The following is a 22,420-nucleotide window of genomic DNA, read 5'->3' on the forward strand; positions in this document are numbered from 1 at the left end:
AATAGGGGACACCTGATTCACACCTGTTTGTTCCACAAAATTGACAAATTCACTGACTGCATGCCACACTACTATTATTGTGAACACCCCCTTTTCTACTTTTTTTACTAATAGACCAATTTCATAGCCTTAAGAGTGTACATATCATGAATGCTTGGTCTTGTTGGATTTGTGAGAATCTACTGAATCTACTGGTACCTTGTTTCCCATGTAACAATAAGAAATATACTCAAAACCTGGACTAATCTTTTTAGTCACATAGCACTACTATTATTCTGAACACTACTGTATATGTTTTGTATTTAGCTGGTTAGTGATTTGTCAGGTATAATGAGCAGCAGTTTCCAATCCAAATCTTTATTGTGTTCAAAGTAGACCATGAAGCAGTGGACACATCATCAGGTCCATAAGTGAGGGCCATAAGTATTTGGACAGAGACACAATTTTTACATTGTTGACTCTCTACGCTACCACAGTGCAGTTGAAATGAAACAATCAAGATATTCTATGTGTATACATTTAGCTTTAATCAATGGGGTTTTAACAAAAATATCACATTAGTCATTTTGGAATTACAGCCATTTTGTACACTTTTAATCACACATTTACTGTGGTCCCTTCATTTTTAGAGGCAATAAGTAATTTGAAACAAAATGAGAATTAATTTAAAGGTAAAGCTTCAGTTTTACACCCGGTTTTCTTTAAGCTGTCTTTAAACAAGTCAGGGGATGGATACATGAACAGTCCAAGTCACTTAATCTGTCTTAAGAAGTAAAAGCAGTATGGTACTAGGTAGCTCTCAAAAACCAAGACAACCACCAAGATGTCTAGACAATTCTGAAGACCTTTTAGACTTCTGTGATAAATGGTCCATAGTACAACGTTTGTCAGTTCCATCACCAGTGACAACTTCATGGTGGAATAAAACAGCGAAAGATTTTCTGAAAAAGAAGAGGTAAAATTTCAGATACAGTTGCCAGAAGGCACAAGAGAGATTTGACCCTATATTTGATCTGTTTTCTTGTTTTAATATCCTTTTCTGTTCACCTCCACTGTTATGCTGTGTAACTGATGGTGCATCAGACAAAGGTTGCATTATCCGAAGTATCTCTAGTCAGAGTAACAAAAGCCTATATCTCCTTCAGAGTTGTCATGGGTGTGTTGGTGGTTTTCCTCACTTGTGTTGGGAAAGTGTAGTGACACGGACCTACAACAGGGGGCGTAAATGAACGGACAATGGAAATGCAAAAGATCCGAACCAGGTGATAAGCATTCCTAAGATCCAGTTTTGTGAAAATTTGGGCTCCATGCAAGGGCTTGAACACTGAATGTAACAGAGGTAACGGGTATCGGTTGCGAACTGTGATCTCGTTCAGCCCTCTGTAATCAATGCATGGACGGAGTCCGCCGTCTTTCTTGCCCACAAAAAAGAAACCAGCACCCATCAGGGAGGTGGAGTTCTGGATCAACTCGGCAGCTAACGAGTCCCGGATGTAGGTCTCCATTAATTCGCGTTCCGAATGTGAGAGGTTGTACAGCCTGCTGGACGGGTACTCAGCGCCCGGCATCAAATCAATGGCACAATCGTACGGACGGTGCGGGGGCAGTGTGAGCCAGATCCAGGGTACTCAGCTGGCACCGCCGCCAGATTGGGGGAGACTAGAACCTCCTGCTTAGCTGTCACACCGGGTGGAACCGAGGATCCTAAACACTCCCGGTGGCAGGATTCTATCCACTGCATCACAACCCCAGACGGCCAATCAATCCGGGGATTGTGCTTTAACATCCATGGAAAACCCAAAATCACTCAGGAGGTAGAAGGTGTTACATAAAACACAATCTCCTCCCTGTGATTCCCAGACACAACCAATGTCACTGGCTGTGTCTGGTGTGTGATTAATGGGAGGGTGCCATCTAGTGCCCGTACCGACAATGGTGATGGTAAGGCCACTAGAGGGAGCCCAACTTCCTTTGCCCATCTGCTGTCCAGCAGATTCCCCTCCGACCCCATGTCCACCAGTGCTGGGGCGTGAAGGGTTAGATCCCCACTCAGGATCGTAACTGGGATGTGTGCGGATTTACGGGGTTTCCCCGCGTGAGTATTATGGCCCACCTTCAGCCCAGTCTCTAAGGGCGGGCGTTGTAGTTTAACCTCTTGGGGCAGTTCTTCTGTATGTGCTCACTCGAGCCACAGAAAAAAACATTCCCCGCAGGCCAGCCTCCGTTGTCTGTTATTTGATTTCACTGTGGCCCTGCTCGTGTCCATAGCTTCGTCAGCAGGGGAGCTGTTGCCACACGGAGCTCTCTGGCTGTGGAGCGTGGGGACGGTGTCACCCTTTCGGACCCGGAAGGAAGAGGGACGGCTCGTGCCCGGCCACGCCCTTCGCCCCGCTCCCGACCATGTTCTTCTAGTCAGTTGTCTAACCGTATAACCAGGTCGATAAGCCCGTCAAAATCCTGCGGCTCGTCCTTAGCCAGCAGATGCTCCTTCAGGACTGGAGACAGTCCGTTTACGAAGGCGGCGCGGAGTGCAACAGTATTCCAGCCGGACCTCGCTGCCGCGATGCGGAAGTCGACTGCATACTCGGCTGCACTCCGACGCCCCTGTCTCATTGACAGCAGCACATTCGAAGCAGTCTCGCCTCTGTTGGGGTGATCAAACAGTTGTTTGAACTCCCGCACAAACCCAGCATATGTTGTTAGGAGCCGTGAATTCTGCTCCCAGAGCACCGTAGCCCAGGTGCGTGCCTCTCCTCGAAGCAGATTTATTACATAAGCCACCCGGCTGGCATCAGACGCATACATGACGGGACGCTGTGCAAAGACGAGTGAACACTGCATCAGGAAGTCTGCGCACGTCTTGACACAACCTCCGTACGGCTCCGGAGGGCTTATGTATGCTTCAGGGGTTGGGGGTTGGGGGGGGGGGGTTTCGTTGAACGACCACTGGAATATCTGTATGTGGCACTCGGTCAGCAGGAGGAGGTGCTGCAGCAGCGCCCTGCACGTGCGCTTCCACCTGAGCGGTGAAAGCCTCCATCCTCCGATTGAGTATAACGTTCTGCTCGGTTACCAAGTCCAACTGAGCAGTGAAGGTGGTTAAGATTTGCTGCAGCTCACCCAACACGCCTCCAGCTGATGCCTGTGCACCTTGCGTTTCCATTGGTGGTTCACTCGATGGTTGACGGCCCTCGGGATCCATGACGATTGGCCGAGAAATCCTGTTGGGAAAGTGTAGTGACACGGACCCACAACAGGGGGCATAAATGAACGGACAATGGAAATGCAAAAGATAACAATTTAATGTTGTGAAATGTGCACAACAGTATACAGATACGACTTTAGACAACAGTCAATTAAACAGTTGGTGACGTGTGGGCAGGCTCGAGGATAGGAGACACCTGTCCAGAGAAGAGTTGGGCCCCACACGATTTCCACTGCCAGCGGAGACCTGCAATACACTGGAGCCGCCAAGTCCTGAGTCCCCAGGTGGCCACCGCCTCCAGCTGTCGGATCGGGTACTGCTGGCAGGAAGCACAAACAGATCAAGTGGGTGTGTGCACACCCAGCAAACAGTTCAGCACAGACAGTCACAGTCCCTTCCTGAGGGAATAATCCACTACACCCAGGAAACAGGAACGCTAAGTACGTGCAGCACCAATAGTATACTTAAGTGATGAGTGAGGAGTAGGAAACGCCAACTCCTTCCAACTTCCACCACCCAGCTCCAAGCTGTGAGTATACAGAGTTAACACTGCCAACTTAGTAACCAGAGAATGTGTGCGAATGGCACAGTAACGGCTGAGAAGTTTACCTGTCAGGTAAGACAATTTCTCGGCAGGGATGTGGTGTCACTGCCAGGCTTTTATGGAGAAGGTGATGAATGATTGTTGATGATTGACAGCTGATGAGGTGTGATGAATGACAGCTGTCCGTAGGGGTTCCAGGTAGGCGGCTGCGCCCTCTGGTGCCTGAAGCCCGCTTTCAGGCAGGGCGCCCTCTGGTGTTGGGCCAGCAGTACCTCCTCTTCTGGTGGCCCACATAACAACTTGTGTCCTTCTTGAGTGAACTTCTTTTTGAGAACTGCCTACTCCACTCAGATATACCATAGAGTACCATACAGCTTTTATTTCTTAATGATTGATGGGAATTAAGTGGATATAAACCTGATGATTTGCATTGAAAATAATCCTTAGTTTGCACAATTATGACATAAAAAAATGGAGGGAGTGTGGAAAAAAAATGGCTATAATTCCACAATGGTTGATGCCGTATTTTTTGTTAATCTCCTTGCACTAAAACTGAAAGTTGACTCTACAATCATGATTGTTTCGTCTCATCTCTGTTGTGGTGGTGTACCACTGTATCACTGTCCAATTACTTCATGGACTGGATTGTAACTATTCCAAACAGTATCATGCATATGTCCTTCACAGTGGTGGCCACAGCTTCACTAATCCGCTAACCAGCAAAGCTAAATCTTTCATTAACAGATCAGCTTTTCAGATAACTTTGAAAACCATCAGTGGACCACTTAGCTTCCACTAACATTTTTTAGCTGGTAAAGTGAGTAAAGATTAACGGCCAAAAATGTTTGTAAACCCTAAAATCATACGTTAGTTCCTATCTGTTGTGTGTCTGCAACAGTCAGGCCCATGTTCTGTCAAGATGACCTCCCCTGTGACTATTAATACTGCGATTTACTGCTTTTGATAAAGATAAGTGTTTGGGGCTGTATTTTTTTATTTTTTTATTTTTCGTGCATTTGTTTTGTCATGTTTACAAATGCAACACGGGTGAGCCATTCCTGTAACAGTTTATAAATATAATACAGAGATGAACTGTGACTATTAATACTGCAAATTACTGCTTTTTATAAAGATGACGACAGTGTTTGGGATTTTATTTTTTATTTATTTATTTTTCGTGCATTTGTTTTGTGTTTGTGAACACAAAATGTTTGTGAACACAAACTGTTAACGCCATAGCGGCATTAACAGTTTATAAATATATAATATAGAGATAAACTGTGACTTCTAATACTGCGATTCACTGGTTTTGATCAAGATGATGACACTGCTTTTTTATTTATTTTTTATTTTTCGTGCATTTGTTTTGTGTTTGTGAACACAAAATGTTTGTGAACACAAACTGTTAACGCCATAGCGGCATTAACAGTTTATAAATATATAATATAGAGATAAACTGTGACTTCTAATATCGGATTCACTGGTTTTGATCAAGATGATGACACTGCTTTTTTATTTATTTTTTATTTTTCGTGCATTTGTTTTGTGTTTGTGAACACAAAATGTTTGTGAACACAAACTGTTAACGCCATAGCGGCGTTAACAGTTTATAAATATATAATATAGAGATAAACTGTGACTTCTAATACTGCGATTCACTGGTTTTGATCAAGATGATGACACTGCTTTTTTATTTATTTTTTATTTTTTGTGCATTTTTTGTTTGTGATCCTGGGAATGTGCAGGTTATATGATTTGAACTTTGAATTTACCCAGCAGCCCCTGCGGTTCTTAAACTCAAAACTGTCTTATTAGTAGCCGACAGTGTAATCCGATGTGGGCGTGACCGAGTCAGTACTAAAAGTTAGCTGTAACTTCCGCTAATTCCTTTAGCGGTTTATCGGTTTAGCGTTATTAAAGTTAACTTTTCTGTTAGCAGGTTAATGGTTATTGAAGCTAACATTTTGGTTAGCTGTGCCAAACACTGGTCCTTCAGTGCACCACAGCCACTAATATGCACCAGCCACCATGGCAGTTTGTGACAGAGGCGTTATAACTGTGGGAACATATTACTAATATAGTTTCATTGTATGGCCAAGAATGACAGTCAAGATCTTAAACTGAAATAATAACAAAAAGAAACTCTCAGAAAGTTGTGTGGTGAAACTCAGCGAGTTTGTCCACATCATCATGTTGTCATTTGGTTCTTTGGTGACAGATCCATCTGAAGAGCTTGAGCAAGATCCAATAAAGACAACCCTAACCCAACAAGACAAGGGGGGATATTCTTCTGTCAGACAGTCGTGATTCAGTTCTAATCTACTCTGAGGTGGAGAAACCTTTTGACCCTGTCACTCCCAGGAACAAACTGAAGCTTGTATAGGGGAAGGCTGAGGGGTGATAATGCAACATCTTTCTGCTCAGGAGGACAGTCAGATATTTACAGCAGGCTGTGAATCAGAAGCATGAGTGTGCAGGATCCTAGGTGCACGACCATGCGGGAAAAAAAAAAAACAAAAAAAAAAAACGGGGTGGGGATGGGGGGGGGGGGTGTCCTGACGGGGGGTTTCGTGGTTACAACGCGCTCAACTTTTGTTCAGAATCATCTTCTTATCACTGGTAACGACGCGGCTTTCCTCTCACTCATTCAGCAGCTTCACAGTGCTTTAAACAGTGTGGACGCTGAGCGTCCACAGACTTCAATAGCGACACAAAGAGTGCAGCGAAACGAGACGAGTCATTGGATAAATGCTGGGCTTTGTCCCGCCCATCGGACGCTCAACGTCTCTGGGGGTCTATGGGGCAGTGGGCTGGCCTCGGCTGGCCTGGACACTCAGCTTCTGCATGATGGTTGGTTGATCTGTCTGAGGCTGAATCCCTTTTTGATTGACAGCGAAATGAGCGAATCAGCGATTTTTTTTGGTGTAAACATCCGTGGGAGCATTTTTTAATTTTCATTCTGTTCTGAGTTGAACCAGAGACTTTCCTAATCCTCTTAGCGGCATTTTCTTTGTTAAAAAAGACTAGCGACAAATCACTCTTTCTGACTTCTGTCGCAGTTTCTGTCCCAACTGAGCAGTGGGTGCTGCTGAGCTCCTCCACCGTCACAAAGCACTCACAGGCGGACACACTTCACGCTAGCCTCGCGCCAGTCCCAGCTAGCAAGCTAGCTAGGTAGCAAGCTGCACATAATGGCAGACAATTTGAATGTTGTGGACCGGATTTTGGCGAAGCCATTTGATAGTCTTCCTTACAAAGAAGCCATGGCTGCTGTCATGGCTTCAGCTCTCAATGGTTTGCAGGCCAAAGTTAAAGAAATAGCCCTCAGTGCAATGTTTGTGCATTGCTATGCACACAGACTGAATCTGGTTCTGTCTCAGGGGGCTAAATGCTTATCTGAGTGCAGAATATTTTTGCATCACTCTCTGGGTTTGCCACATTTTTCTCAAAATCCACAAAAAGGATGTCTTTTCTTGAGTCTGCAGGCTGCTCAAGGTTGCCCAGAAATGCTCCTACTCGATGGAATTTCACATCACGGATAGTGAGCACTGTGGCAAACAATTATGATGCCCTCCTGCTAACTTTTGAGATGATCATTGCAGATAAGTCCATGGATGATGACACATTAGACTGTGCCAATTTCTTTGTGTTTGTTCTTTTTCCTGGAAGACCCACACACACTTTTCTGTTAAACATAACAGCCAGGCTCTTATGAAACAGAACAACCATTTATAGCTACACAGTTGTGCCAAATTCAAGGAAAAGTAAAAAAAAAAAAAAATCAAGCATCACCACCACCAACCACTGAAAAGTAGGGTTGGGTATCGATTCTTAAGATTCAGAATCGTTTATTTCAGTTAGATCCAATCCAATGTCGATTTGTGTTTTTTGAAAAACCATTTTAAATCTATTTTTTTAGCTGTTACCTGATTGTGTAGTTATGCAACATATTAATACTACTTCACAAAATTTGGCTCTCAAAATGCAGGCAATAGTGTTTAAGAAAGTTCTAAATTAAAAATTTTTCTTGGGTAAAATGGCCCCGGTCTCCCCTACAAAACTCGAGCCTGCAGCAAGCTGCAGGAGCAGTGGGGGAAAGTTCTCCCAAGTTCCCCTGCTGCAGTAGAACGCGGCTATGTACGTTTTCCGACACACCACAGAACCTTAATACCCTGTCCCACCGAAATGGAATGTTATGAGGAACGGGAAAAAATTACACTGTGTAAATTAATTGGCGGATGACTCTTTTCTTACCCTCAACAACAGCGTCCCCGTAGTCGTGATTGACATCTTTAAACAACTTTGACAGAGGCTGATGAATAAATTGTGGATGCGCTGTTTCTAAATCAGAACCAGCGGGTCTGTTGGGACGTGGAATGTCACCTCGCTGGGGGGGAAGGAGCCTGAGCTTGTGCGGGAGGTTGAGAGATACCGACTAGAGATAGTCAGGCTCACCTCCACTCACAGCTTGGGCTCTGGTACCCAACTCCCGGAGAGGGGCTGGATGCTTCATTTTTCTGGCGTTGCCCACGGGGAGAGGCGGAGAGCTGGGGTCGCATTGCTTATTGCTCCCCAGCTCAGTCGCCATGTGTTGGAGTTTACTCCAGTGAACGAGAGGGTTGCGTCCCTACGCCTTCGGGTCGGGGACAGGTCTCTCACCGTTGTCTTGGCCTACGGGCCGAGCGGCAGTGCAGAGTACCCGACCTTCTTGGAGTCCCTGGGAGGGGTACTAGATAGTGCTCCGACTGGGGACTCCATTGTTCTCCTGGGGGATTTCAGTGCCCACGTGGGCGGCGATAGTGAGACCTGGAGGGGGGTGATCGAGAAGCACGGCAGGGGCAGAGCTGTCGAACGATCACCACCTGGTGTTGAGTTGGATCCGCTGGGAGTGGAGGAAGCTGGTCAGACCTGGCAGGCCCAAACGTATCGTGAGGGTCTGCTGGGAACGACTGGCGGAACCCTCTGTCAGCGAGGTCTTTAACTCTCACCTCTGGGAGAGCTTCTCCCAGATCCCGGGGGAGGTTGGAGTCCGAGTGGACCATGTTCTCCACCTCCATTGTTGATGCGGCCGCTCGTAGCTGTGGTCACAAGGTCTCTGGTGCCTGTCGCGGTGGCAATCCCCGAACCCGGTGGTGGACGCTGGAAGTAAGGGATGCCATCAAGCTGAAGAAGGAGTCCTACTTATCTTTGTTGGTAGGTGGGACCCCAGAGGCAGCTGACAGGTACCGGCAGGCCAAGCGTGCCACAGCCTGTGCGGTCGCAGAGGCAAAAACTCGGGTCTGGGAGGAGTTCGGGGAGGCCATGGACGAGGACTATCGGTCGGCCTCGAAGAGATTCTGGCAAACCGTTCGGCGCTTCAGGAGGCGGAAGCAGCTCTCCACTGGCACTGTTTATGGTGTGGGTGGGGATCTGTTGACCCTGACTGGGGATGATGTTGGGCGGTGGAAGGAATACTTTGAGGATCTCCTCAATCCCATCATCACGTCTTCCGAGGAGGAAGCAGAGACTGGGGACTCGGAGGCGGACTCATCCATTGACCAGGCCGAAGTCACTGTGGTGGTTGGAGAGCTCCTCGGTGGCAAAGCTCCTGGGGTGGATGGGGTCCGTCCTGAGTACCTTGGGTCTCTGGATGTTGTGGGACTGTCTTGGCTGACACGCCTCTGCAGCATCACATGGCGATCGGGGACAGTGCCTCTGGATTGGCAGATCGGGGTGGTGGTCCCTCTGTTTAAGAAGGGGGACCGGAGGGTGTGTTCCAACTATAGGGGGATCACACTCCTCAGCCTCCCCGGTAAGATCTGTTCCAGAGTACTGGAGAGAAGAATTCGACCGATGGTCAAACCTCGGATTCAGGAAGAGCAGTGTGGTTTTCGTCCTGGTTGTGGCACACTGGACCAGCTCTACACGCTCCATCGGGTGCTCGAGGGTTCATGGGAGTTCGCCCAACCAGTCCACATGTGTTTTGTGGATCTGGAGAAGGCGTTCGACCGTGTCCCTCGGGGCACCCTGTGGGGGTCAAATCGTCATCAAATCAGGACCTTCAGCGTGCACTGGGGCGGTTTGCAGCTGAGTGTGAAGCGTCCGGGATGAAAATCAGCACCTCCAAATCCGAGGCCATGGTTCTCGACCGGAAAAAGGTGCTTTGCCCTCTTCAGGTCGGTGGAGTGTCCTTGCCTCAAGTGGAGGAGTTTAAGTATCTCGGAGTCTTGTTCACGAGTGAGGGACGGATGGAGCGTGAGATCGATAGACGGATCGGTGCAGCATCTGCAGTGATGCGGTCACTGTATCAGACCGTCGTGGTGAAGAGGGAGCTGAGTAGGTGGGCACAGCTCTCGATTTACCGATCGATCTACGTTCCGATCCTCACCTATGGTCATGAGATTTGGCTCATGACCGAAAGAACGAGATCGCGAGTACAAGCGGCCGAGATGAGTTTCCTCCGCAGGGTGGCTGGGCGCTCCCTTAGCCGCTGCTCCTCCACATCGAAATGAGTCAGTTAAGGTGGCTCGGACATCTTTTCCGGATGTCCCCTGGACGCCTTGCTGGAGAGTTGTTCCGGGCACATCCCATTGGGAGGAGGCCCCGGGGAAGACCCAGGACACGCTGGAGGGACTACATCTCTCAGCTGGCTTGGGAACGCTTTGGGGTTCCCCCGGAGGAGCTGCAGGAGTGTGTGTGGATCGGGAGGTCTGGGCGGCTTTGCTTGAGCTGCTGCCCCCGCGACCCGACTCCGGATAAAGTGGAAGAAAATGGATGGATGGATGTATGTATGTACAGATCTGATCACATGGGGGCCGGACAGCGTGGTCTGATCACACACAGCACGGGGAGGGGCCTGTCAGCTGATCACAGCACACTGACAGATGGATGATGGCTCAGTGCACACATTACAAACACAGAAACCACCGCCAGGAGAGTTACATATGACAATACCTACATACGCAATTACATAACAAAATAACGAAAATGAATAACCACATAACGAAAATGAATGACCATATAACAGAGTGACACGCTGGTCCGGGCGCTGAACTGACCAAGGGGTGGGGGTGTCTGCCCACAGCTGCGGCACTAAAGATTTCTGCTCCTGGACGTCCCAGCTTGAGAACACATTCCGTGTTTGGAAGGACATGAACTTGCACCATTCCTCCATGAGTCACATGTCTCTGCCTGCTGTCCTCATGTGGAAATACATAACACATCTTTTGTCTTTGCGCTGGGCTGCAGCGGCCACACACAGAACACCTCCTTCATGTTCTTATTGATTTCAGGCATTTTTCCACTCCGATTACAGGCTAGCAATGGTAGCGCAGTAGTAAAGTTTTTATTCTATTTTCCTCCACATCAGCGACATGATGTGGTGCACCTTGTCTCAGCTGCTCGCACTGTGTTCCTGCTCGCACGACAATGTCGCACCGGGATCGTGCACACCTGCCCGTTGGCTCGATGTTTTCGTGGTTTGCTCATACAAGCTGTTTCGCTGTGAGTCCCCCAGATTTGTTCTTAAATGATGTACATCACTTCCCCCTCACTATGTGGAGGAGGTGATGGTGTAGTGGTTAAGCGTTGGGCTTAACCACTAGAGGATCCTTGTTTCAAATCCCAGCCTAACTGAAAAATTACTAAGGGCCCTTGGGCAAGGTCCTTGTTCCCAGTGTGTAGTGGGCACCTTGCATGGCAGCAGCCTAACATCGGGGTGAATGTGAGGTATTTGTGTAAAGTGCTTTGAGCATCTGATGCAGATGGAAATGCGCTATATACATGCAGACCATTTACAGGAGCCATCTAGACCCTATGGGCAGGACCACTGTACATTGAACTTTCCTTCCCCCCACCCTAATCATAACCACCCGGTCCCCCCGCTTCACTTTTAATTTCGTGCAGCCATCATGGAATGAATGAGAATGAATTTGTACTGCCGTGACGAAAATGAGGAACTTTTCGTCACAATATCATGAACCAATAGATTAATGTATATTTCGTGCTCCTGAATCATGACTTGCCGTGCGACAGGGTTGGATACTGGCAGACTTGGAAAAGAGGCTCTGCTTACCTTTGGAGATCATCACAATCATTGTCAGACCAGACCTTATGTTTTGGACTCCTACTTCACACCGTGCATCACAGAGCTTACAATACCCTGGGAGGATGCTGTGGAGGAGACCCATGAACACACCTTAGATACTCTGAGCTGGCAGCTGGCACTGGGCAAAATTGCTGAATTTGGCAATTCAGCTATCCAGCTGCTTAAGGACATGGGTGTCTGACAGCAACTCGACATCAAGCCATCAAATCTCTCTCCACTGGTGCTGAGTGGACAAGTCAGTGGCTCTGGTTAAAGAGGAGAGACAACACCTGGGTTCCAAATTAACATCATTATGGGTAGAAGGGGTGAAAGAAGGGGCACACCTGAGACACCAGATGTTGCCAATAAGCCCTCTGGAGGTGTCATGAGCCTATCGTCAAACACCAGAGAGGGATGGTACTCACCTGGTGACCCCAATTAAGCAATAAATCCTCCCTCCCCCATCCAAATCATTCAAGATGGGCCCCTACTGGAAAGCCTTGGTTTGGTATCATTGTCCCAGCTCTCAACATCATCTTGTGTATGTACACTGATGAAGGAATTACATCACCTATGTAGTACCAAGCAGATGTACAGTACTACAGCTACTGTAGATGTACCACCTACAAGTACTACACCTACTTTAGTTGTACCAGCTTTTATGTTCTCAGTCTGTTGTCAGCATTCTGACTCTGTCATTGCAACCAATTTATAAAATTCCCAAACCACTTCTGAATCGTCCCCACAACGTAACAACGTGTTCCCAATGCCAAAAGCTTTGCAGATCACCACAATCACAGACAGACAAACCACAACAACTATATAATGTTCTCCTCTTTTGATTTCAGGGTCCAGAAAAATTAAATGGAAATACAGCAAAAGGCACTTCTATAAAACTTTTAAACGTCAACCCCAGAAAGTTAAGTCAAGGGATGATTGTGTTTATTATTTGTGTATGAAACAGCCTGTTAGCCATTGGATGTGGAAGCTCTTAAATCTTTGCTTTGGCAATGCAACAGTAAAAACACAAAGAAAAAGGGAAAAGCCTGTAGATAATAAAGAAATGAAAGATTACAGTACAATCTGAAACATTTTAGTTTGGCCATGTTTGGTTTCAGTGTTTCACAGCGTTCAGCTTGATAGTGCGTTCAGAGCTCATGCTCCAGCACTGTGGACAGCTACAATTTGCCACACAGTTGCACGTGTCGCTTACCGTAATGTGTCTGAGATGAGCACACTGCAGTCAGATCTGTGAATTCATGTTGTAGTATCAGGACCACGGACAGCTACTGCACTCACAGACTGTACATCCAACTAAACTCGTTCAGCAAGTGTTTCATAGCACTTTCATGAGTGATACATTTGTGTAAGTTTATTATTTTTTCAGTAAATGAGAGAAACACTGATGATTTATTTGAAATAACTTTTTAAACCGTTGTTTTCATATTATTTTTCTGAATCTATAAATACGAAGATACACTACACTGTAAATATACATTTCAGTGTAATTTAATCCGTGCAAAATAGAAATTCTATATTTTTATTTTTTATATTTATTTCATTTATTTGCTCTGTTACTGAGTACAGAGGTAGAGTATAGGCATTGAATAAAATTAACAGTTTAACATATTCACATATGTGTGCTCATGAGCTGAAATTTAGAGCTGAGGATTTTTTGTAAAATAAATTAGACCCTATGTATGAGGTCTACATGAGTTTCTTTGGAAACTAAAAGTGTTTTATAGTCCAAAGCCAATCATTCCACCGAGGGCTTTTTAAGTAGCTCACAATTGTTTCCAGAGTGATAGATGAAGCAGCATGAAGAAGACTGGGGATAGGCCTGGTTTCATTCCTAACTGCAGTATAGTCATTCACTTCACAGCGAGCAGGCTGCAGGCCTTTTATTTGCAGTCAAGCAAATGAACAGAGAAGCAGACAGAAGGCAGAAGTCCAATCTCTGAGGGCCATCTCAGTCAAAGTTCACTTTATTTCATTGCTCTTTTATATTTCGCACATTGTGCGTACATTCACTGTGCAAAAGGTTTCCACTAACAACACTACATACTCCTAAAAGTAGTGCAGATATGTTTGCATATGTGGAATTAATTTTTGTTTCTCAGACAGGCTGTGTGCAGCATACATCAACCACGATGCACACCGCACAGTGCATTGTAGTGTGTTTGCAGATTCACTGCATTTCCATAATGGTCCTTATCTTCCTCTTGTCACTGTTCTGGAACTGCAGCTTGCGGCACGGCAGGAGGCGGAGCAGAGGAAGAGGGCGAGGCCGGCTGGATTGAGGGTGCTGCCATCCTGTTGTCTGTGGTGTGTGTGGTGCTGGTGACGGCCTTCAATGATTGGTCGAAGGAGAAGCAGTTCCGTGGGCTGCAGAACCGCATTGAACAGGAGCAAAAGTTCCAGGTGGTCCGTGGGAGCCAGGTCATACAGCTGCCTGTGGCTGACATCGTGGTAGGGGACATCGCACAGGTTAAATATGGTAGGTATGGCTGTAACACACAACCGGCCCACGCAGTGTGCTCTGTTTAAGGTTTTTTCCTTTAAAACCTCGCAGGAAGGTTTTCACAGCATCTGCTGCAAATATTAGATTTTTTTCTATTTGGCAATAAAATACACATACATAAAAACAGTACAATATATAAAACTGCCCACATTAATGCAATAAAGCATAAAACTTATTTCCATTGTGATTCTCAGGGAAAAAACAACAAAAAACAAACAAAAAAAGAAAACCCCCAAAACAAACAACAACAAAAAAAAAAACTAAACAAGGCAAAGTATTCATACATTTATGTCACATTTATATTCTTTGCAATGATGTAACATCTGTAAATTCTTGTATTCTTGTAGACTAGATTGTGCAGTTGCTTGTGATACTATGGATCTTTTCGAGGTGACTCGTAGGAAGGAGCATGACTTATAGAGGTAATACATTCTGCTCCAGAACCCTTGGCTTAAATTTTTATTCCTGCTCTTAAAAGCCCTGGGTTTAAAGGTAGGCTTTAAATACAGAGAAAGGTTCCCCAATTAATCCTTAATTACAGCAATTAGTCATTCAGAATGGGACGCAAGCAGGGGTGCACGTGGGCCGCACGCTTACCTTCCAAACAGAATAATAACATATGAACTTGGAGAATGGGGCACAGGTGGCCTTGAACCAGGGGTGGTCTAAGTATGTTCAGATGCAATTCTCCATTGCCAGCACAATAATTAGTTATATAATCACATGCACACACTGACATCCATTTGTTTAAATTTTTCTCACTGATAGCTCATCTTCTGTTCCAACATTAAAAGTATTGTCTAGCCAACAGAAGGCAGCGGGAAAATGTACACTGAGACAGACCCCCCACACTGAGTCTCAAGCAGTGTTGCCACAAGTTACTTTGAAAACTTACTTTATTTGTTATTTCTTTAGTTAGTTTATACAGTTACTTCATTAGCAGCTTTATACAGTTACTTTATTAGCAGCTGCTGACAACTTGTAACTAATAAGTAATGTAACTAATAAGGTAACTAGTAATCTAACTTGGTTACTCTTAAGATTGAGTAATCAGCAAAATAACTAATAGTTATTTTTCTGAGTGCTCAGTCTTAAAAATAACCAAGTTAGATTACTAGTTGCTTTATTAGTTACATTCAGCAGTTGCCAACAAGTTGTCCACAGCTGCTAATGAAGTAACTGTATAAAGTAAGTGTAAAATGTGACTGTAAAAAGTAACTAATAAAGTAGCTTTTCAAAGTAACTGTGGCAACACTGGTCTCAAGACCTTCATCCACCCAAATGGTAGCAAACAACAGAACAAAATTGCCAGTGTTAACTGTGTTGACACTAGAAAGTGTCTATATGTTTCCACTTTTTTTCAGTGTTAAATTAACACTTTGAAGTATTACATTAACACTGTCGGTGTTAACTTACAGGACAGTGTTGAATTAACAGTAAGGGCCTAATATGCTAAGTTCCCAGATAACGTGTACTGATTGTGTGGGTGTTCAACCTTTTGTACGTTGGGGCGGAGACAGTTTTGTGAGTGATTTACTAAAAGTAAATGCACAATTGATAGCGGGTGGCAATGTGACACAGACAGCAGTATGTAAATGAGGATTTTGAGGGTGTTAATGGATGTGAGCATAAAATAAAATTACGCCAGTCACTGAAATCACTGGACCAGGTGAAAAGCATCGCTTTATCCAGATCTGATATACATGGAATCTATCTGTTGATATTATATTTACTAGCCATCATTTCTCCAGTGTTTGTCTATTTTATTTTTTTAGAAATGGTTTCCCTTTGTGCTGTTACTACTTCCTCTGGCAGGGTGTTCCATATATCCACAGCACTCATTATAAATGAGAATTTCTTAAAATCCACATAAAAGTTTCCCATTTCAGACATATAATTCTTGTTTGATTCATTCAGCAAACTGGTGAGTAATTATGATGTGTTCTGTCTGTAAAATACACAGACAACAAGAATTCAATTCCTGCAGTTGGAGATTGTTTTTATGTGTTTGATGTTGGTTGTAATAGCCAGTGCACAAGCACGTTCAAGCACTGTGTGGCCTTTGTGCACAGCCACGATGTCCCATACAGAGGTCTAAACTGTTGGTCAACCTGTTACACATGGAGCCATTTATTCTTAAAGAAACAAGCCTGAAATAAAGTTAGATATGCCTGACGTTTACATTGAATTGTTAATTTAAAAAAATTAATTCTGTGCAACCTCTGTGCTGAAACAGCAGACACTCAAGCACAGTCAGTTAATGCCAAGGTTTCAAACTAGTAAAATACCTGCCATATCTCACAGCATGTTGTGATTCAGCATCACAAAATATACATTAATCTATTGATTCATTATATTGTTATGAAAAAAGTGCCACATTTTCATAGCAGGAGCACAAATTCATTTGAATACATTCCGTGACAGGAGCACAAAATGAAAAGTGATGCAGGGGGGTCTGGGGGGTGGGGGAGTTATAGTTAGGGTTAGGGGAAGGGGGTAGGGGTAGTAATATTAAGAATAAAAAAACCCTGTCATGAAAATGTGACTCATTTCGTGACGGAATCATGAAAAAAACTTGAGACTAGGTTGTAAAATACACATGCCGTCATCACCTGATAAATTTCCTTTTAACTTTGATCATTTGTGTCGTGTGCAAACATCACCATTTTACGTTTCCTCCGACAATTTTGTGCATTCCGGTGGACAAACCCTATTCACACTATTCTGAGCATTTGACAGATGCAGCCCTCGTTGCACCTCACTTTCAAATATGAGAATGATTGGGGCATAATGTAAAATACATTAAAAAGGATTTTCAATGTTACATTTAAATGGCCACAAAATCTGTAATCTGGATCTTGTCCAGATCCAACTTTGTCAGTCGATACCATCCTACATAAGGCTGTCAAATATGAAAGATTTTTTTTTTTTTTGACAGTTATGGATTTTTGACTACGGATAAAAATTAGCATCCTGCTACAATCCGGTATATTTACATGTAACTATGTTCATTAATATGCATTGTCCCATTTAAAATAAACGTGACTTTGAAGGATCGGGATTGTTCCAGTTTTCCAAGATTTTTTGTTACATTCTGACTTTGACTTATGACCTTGAAAATTGAATCAGTTCTTGCCTATCAGGTTATGAATTGTGGGTTACAGGATGTTCGCAAACAGACAAACAAACAGGGGTGGAAACATAACCACTGAAAAGAGTGGATGCACACTGATAGTATTAGTTAACACTAGAAAAATGTTAAGACTCTAAAGAGCAGACACATATGGACACTTCCTAGTGTTAATTTAACACTGGTGATTAATCTACCTTGGGTGAATAACGGATATTTTAACCAAGGCGCATGTACACTTTTGCCTGTAATAGTATATGAACATTTCTGTCGGTTTATCCAAGAAATGCAAGTGATCACTGCAGATAATAATTCTGCCATCTGTGTTTATGCAGGCGACCTGCTGCCTGCTGATGGAGTGTTGATTCAGGGCAATGATCTGAAGATCGATGAGTCATCGTTGACGGGCGAGTCCGACCACGTCAAGAAGTCTGCAGACAAGGACCCCATGTTGTTGTCTGGTATGTTGCCAGCTGATGCTCTCTGTGCTGCTCATTTCATCACATTGGACGGCGGTATGGATGTATATGCATGTTCGTGTTTCCTGTAGCTTTCCTTTCGGCAAAAATAAAAAGGCTTTCAGATCAAAGCCCTTATGCCCTTTGGCCTGCCAATATTCAGTGTGAGTAGCAGGGATGAACTGACCTGCACTGTTGGAGAAAGATGTATTTTTGCTTGGTGTATCTCCAAAATAGGAAAAGAAAGCACATTTATGGTTTTGTGCATGTGATAACTATGACAATGATAACTATGGCAAATCATGAATTAATCTCAGAGATGTTTCATTGTGGTTTAAGCTTTTCCTGATATCCATTCCATAATTCAGAATTTATTACAAGCTGCTTTAATTCAGACAGTCGAAATTCCTGTTAATTATAATTTGAATCTCAAAGCTGAGCAATCCTAAAAAACACTGCTCTTTTAATGTACAGTCTGCCGTTTCACCAGTGTACTAACTGTTGCAGAGACACTATGATTTTCAGCTGAAAGGTTCTTAGAAATGCAGAATATCACCAATCACACGAATGTGGGTTAATCACATCTCTCACATCTCACTTTGATAGAATGGATAATTAGCTGTGTGCCTTTTAGCAGCCTTCTTTAATTAGTCACACTTTCAACCACAGCGACTTATTCTCCCACAGGTTAAATACATTCTGTCTGCATGTATATGTAGTGCAGTCCACTAGTATTTGGACGCTGGCATATTTTTGTATTTTGGCTCTGTGCAGCATATTGAACTTAAGTGACTGAGTTTAAAGTCCCAGCTCATCCATAGAACTGTAGCAATTTCTATACACATTCCCACAACAATCATCCTTAAATGTATGAGTTGGAGATAGAAAATATGAGGTGACACCTGTAATGGGTTAGGGTTCGATTAAGGATAGGTTCTCTCAGCATCACAACATCCACCTGTAAAATTCCTTTTGCGTATTTACAACGGTGCCAAAATTTGTTGTTCAAAATAAAGTCACACTTTAGTGTGTTGTGTTGTGATGTGACTCAGATGTCAGTATTTGCTCCTTGTCTGTTTTATTTGAGACTAATCAGTTTGGACTTTTAACCAGAGATGCCCAAATTGTTTTCTTTGAAGCACAATGAATTAGTCTGTTTGTAGGACAATGGGCCCAAATTAAATGTTGATGTTATGTGAATTACATACATTTGTAAATGACATTGTGATCTGTAGAGAGAGTAGGGAGCAGGTTGAGACAAGCCTGGAGAGGTGCTGATGTGCTCTGGAAAGAAGGGGAATGAAAATCAGTAGGAGTAAGTGTGTGTGAATGACGGGGAGCACAGCAAAACAGTGAGGTTGCAAGGCATAGAGGTGGTGAAGAAAGATGAGTTTAAATACCTGGGGTCAGTTGTTCAGACATGGAGAGTGTAGCAGAGAGGTGAACAAGAGAGTGTAAACTCAACAATAACATGTATCATGGTGGTACAGTGGTGGCACGTGTGCCTCACAGCAAGAAAGGCCAAGGTTCAAAGGCTATCCATTCTCCTTGCACATATGAAGTTGCATCAGGAAATACAACAGCATAAAATTTGTGCCAAATCAGCATGTACAACCCCTGGCAAAAATTATGGAATCACCGGCCTCGGAGGATGTTCATTCAGTTGTTTAACTTTGTAGAAAAAAGCAGATCACAGACATGACACAAAACTAAAGTCATTTCAAATGGCAACTTTCTGGCTTTAAGAAACACTATAAGAAATCAAGAAAAAAAGATTGTGGCAGTCAGTAACGGTTACTTTTTTAGACCAAGCAGAGGGAAAAAATATGGAATCACTCAATTCTGAGAAATAAATTATGGAATCACCCTGTAAATTTTCATCCCCAAAACTAACACCTGCATCATATCAGATCTCCTTGTTAGTCTGCATCTAAAAAGGAGTGAACACACCTTGGAGAGCTGTTGCACCAAGTGGACTGACATGAATCATGGCTCCAACACGAGAGATGTCAATTGAAACAAAGGAGAGGATTATCAAACTCTTAAAAGAGGGTAAATCATCACGCAATGTTGCAAAAGATGTTGGTTGTTTACAGTCAGCTGTGTCTAAACTCTGGACCAAATACAAACAACATGGGAAGGTTGTTAAAGACAAACATACTGGTAGACCAAGGAAGACATCAAAGCGTCAAGACAGAAAACTTAAAGTAATATGTCTCAAAAATCGAAAAATGTACAACAAAACAAATGAGGAACGAATGGGAGGAAACTGGAGTCAACGTCTGTGACCGAACTGTAAGAAACCACCTAAAGGAAATGGGATTTACATACAGAAAAGCTAAACAAAAGGCATCATTAACACCTAAACAGAAAAAAACAAGGTTACAATGGGCTAAGGAAAAGCAATCGTGGACTGTGGATGACTGGATGAAAGTCATATTCAGTGATGAATCTCAAATCTGCATTGGGCAAGGTGATGATGCTGGAACTTTTGTTTGGTGCCGTTCCAATGAGATTTATAAAGATGACTGCCTGAAGAGAACATGTAAGTTTCCACAGTCATTGATGATATGGGGCTGCATGTCAGGTAAAGGCACTGGGGAGATGGCTGTCATTACATCATCAATAAATGCACAAGTTTATGTTGATATTTTGGACAATTGAAAGGATGTTTGGGGATGATGAAATCATTTTTCAAGATGATAATGCATCTTGCCATAGAGCAAAAACTGCAAAAACATTTCTTGCAAAAAGACACATAGGGTCAAGGTCATGGCATAGGGTCAGTGTCAACGAGCAGATCTGATTTGATGCAGGTGTTAATTTGGGGGATGAAAATTTACAGGGTGATTCCATAATTTTTCCTCAGAATTGAGTGATTCCATATTTTTTCCCTCTGCTTGGTCTAAAAAAGTAACCGTTACTGACTGCCACAATTATTTTTCCTGATTTCTTATAGTGCTTCTTAAAGCCAGAAAGTTGCCATTTGAAATGACTTTAGTTTTGTGTCATGTCTGTGATCTGCTTTTTTTCCTACAAAATTAAACAACTGAATGAACATCCTCTGAGGCCGGTGATTCCATAATTTTTGCCAGGGGTTGTAGATCGACCTAAGAACCAATGTACTGACCCCGAGCAAAATGGAAGCAGCTGAAAGAATCAATGTATAATGAAATCTATGCAATTTCATCAAAATTAACAGTCTAAATCTAAAAGAAAATTTCAAATTAATAAAGCCACTACTCTTTAATTTTCTTAACAGTAATTTATTAATTTGCAGAAAGCTTCACAATTAGCTTAGCCAAGAAGGCATGCCAAAATGAACAAGCCCCAAATTGGGAAGCCCAGATTTAAACTGTGTACACAAAGGACAGGCCTGTTTAAACTGCTGCTTCCAACATGTTTCAAAGCTTTTTACAGTAAATCATTCATCTGCCAAGAAGGTGATGTTTTCATCCATGTCCATTGGTTGGTTGGATCTTTGGATTGTAGCCAGGATTACTCAAATCCCAGCTGCCCCCCCCCCCCCCCCCCCCCCCACACACACACACACTGTAATCAGCACTGAGAGATTAACCACATTTCTTTGGGTACAGATGCCCTTTCTCATGCAACCCTCACCATGTTTTTTTTTTTTTAGGCTGGATACTAAAAATGCACCTGTTTATACAGCCCCATTAGCAATATACTCACATTCATGGGCAGCACATTGTATCTTAAATGTCAAATGTCAGTCTTTGCTCAGTGTTATTTGAAGAGGAAGGCCAAAGAGGAGGCTTATGGTTGTGGCGAGGGAAGGCATGCAGGAGATGGAGACGTATGATCCGCTGTGTGAGTCAACATGTGAAACAAGGCTTCTTCTTTTCTTTTATTTGTCATGAAATAATGCATTTAACTTTTGGTTAAAGGTTTTAAATATGGCCTAGGGTTAATGTGGTTGAAGGACAGGGTGTGTCTTGGTTGTGGTAGGTGTGCATATGAGGCCCTCTGGCTTTCAACTGGTTTTGAACCACTCTTAAAAAAACATCCACTAAAAGGCTCCATTTAAGTTTCTGGTTTGACTGGTTGTCCGATGTGTCAAAGAATTTGTATAAGAAATGTGAAACTGTGACATTGACATCACTAAGGGGTAAACATAGAACGGGTCAAAGAAAATAAGTTTTTAGGTGTCATTACTGATGAAATAATTAATTGGAAAGCTCATATTCAACATATTCAAAAGAAAGTATCAAAAGTATTGCAGTGTTAAATAAAGCAAAGCATGTTCTTGATTGCAGAGCACTACATACTTTGTATTGTTCATTGGTTGCACCCAACCTGACTTACTGTGCTGAAGCTTGGGGCAACAATTATAAAACTACATTGCATGCATTATTCATTCTTCAAAAATGAGCATTAAGAACAATTCACAAAGCAGGTTATCGAGACCACTCCAACCCATTGTTCATTAAATCTAAAATATTAACTCCACCATATGATTGCGTTTAAGACTGTTCA

At 43.5% G+C, this 22,420-nt stretch overlaps 1 protein-coding gene across 9 annotated transcripts in view; it reads left to right on the forward strand.

Annotated features, from left to right (window-relative positions):
- atp2b2 (ATPase plasma membrane Ca2+ transporting 2) overlaps window positions 1–22,420 on the forward strand; it is a 488,858-nt gene that overhangs the window by 324,701 nt on the left and 141,737 nt on the right. For all 9 annotated transcript variants that reach the window (XM_034166183.1, XM_034166192.1, XM_034166187.1 and 6 more), the window contains 2 exons: window positions 14,060–14,311; window positions 17,801–17,926. In XM_034166183.1, the coding sequence (XP_034022074.1) occupies window positions 14,060–14,311; window positions 17,801–17,926 (378 nt within the window). The remainder of the gene's footprint in view (window positions 1–14,059; window positions 14,312–17,800; window positions 17,927–22,420) is intronic.

This window comes from Thalassophryne amazonica, chromosome 3, assembly GCF_902500255.1.
Source record: "Thalassophryne amazonica chromosome 3, fThaAma1.1, whole genome shotgun sequence".
Taxonomy (NCBI): Eukaryota; Metazoa; Chordata; class Actinopteri; order Batrachoidiformes; family Batrachoididae; genus Thalassophryne; species Thalassophryne amazonica.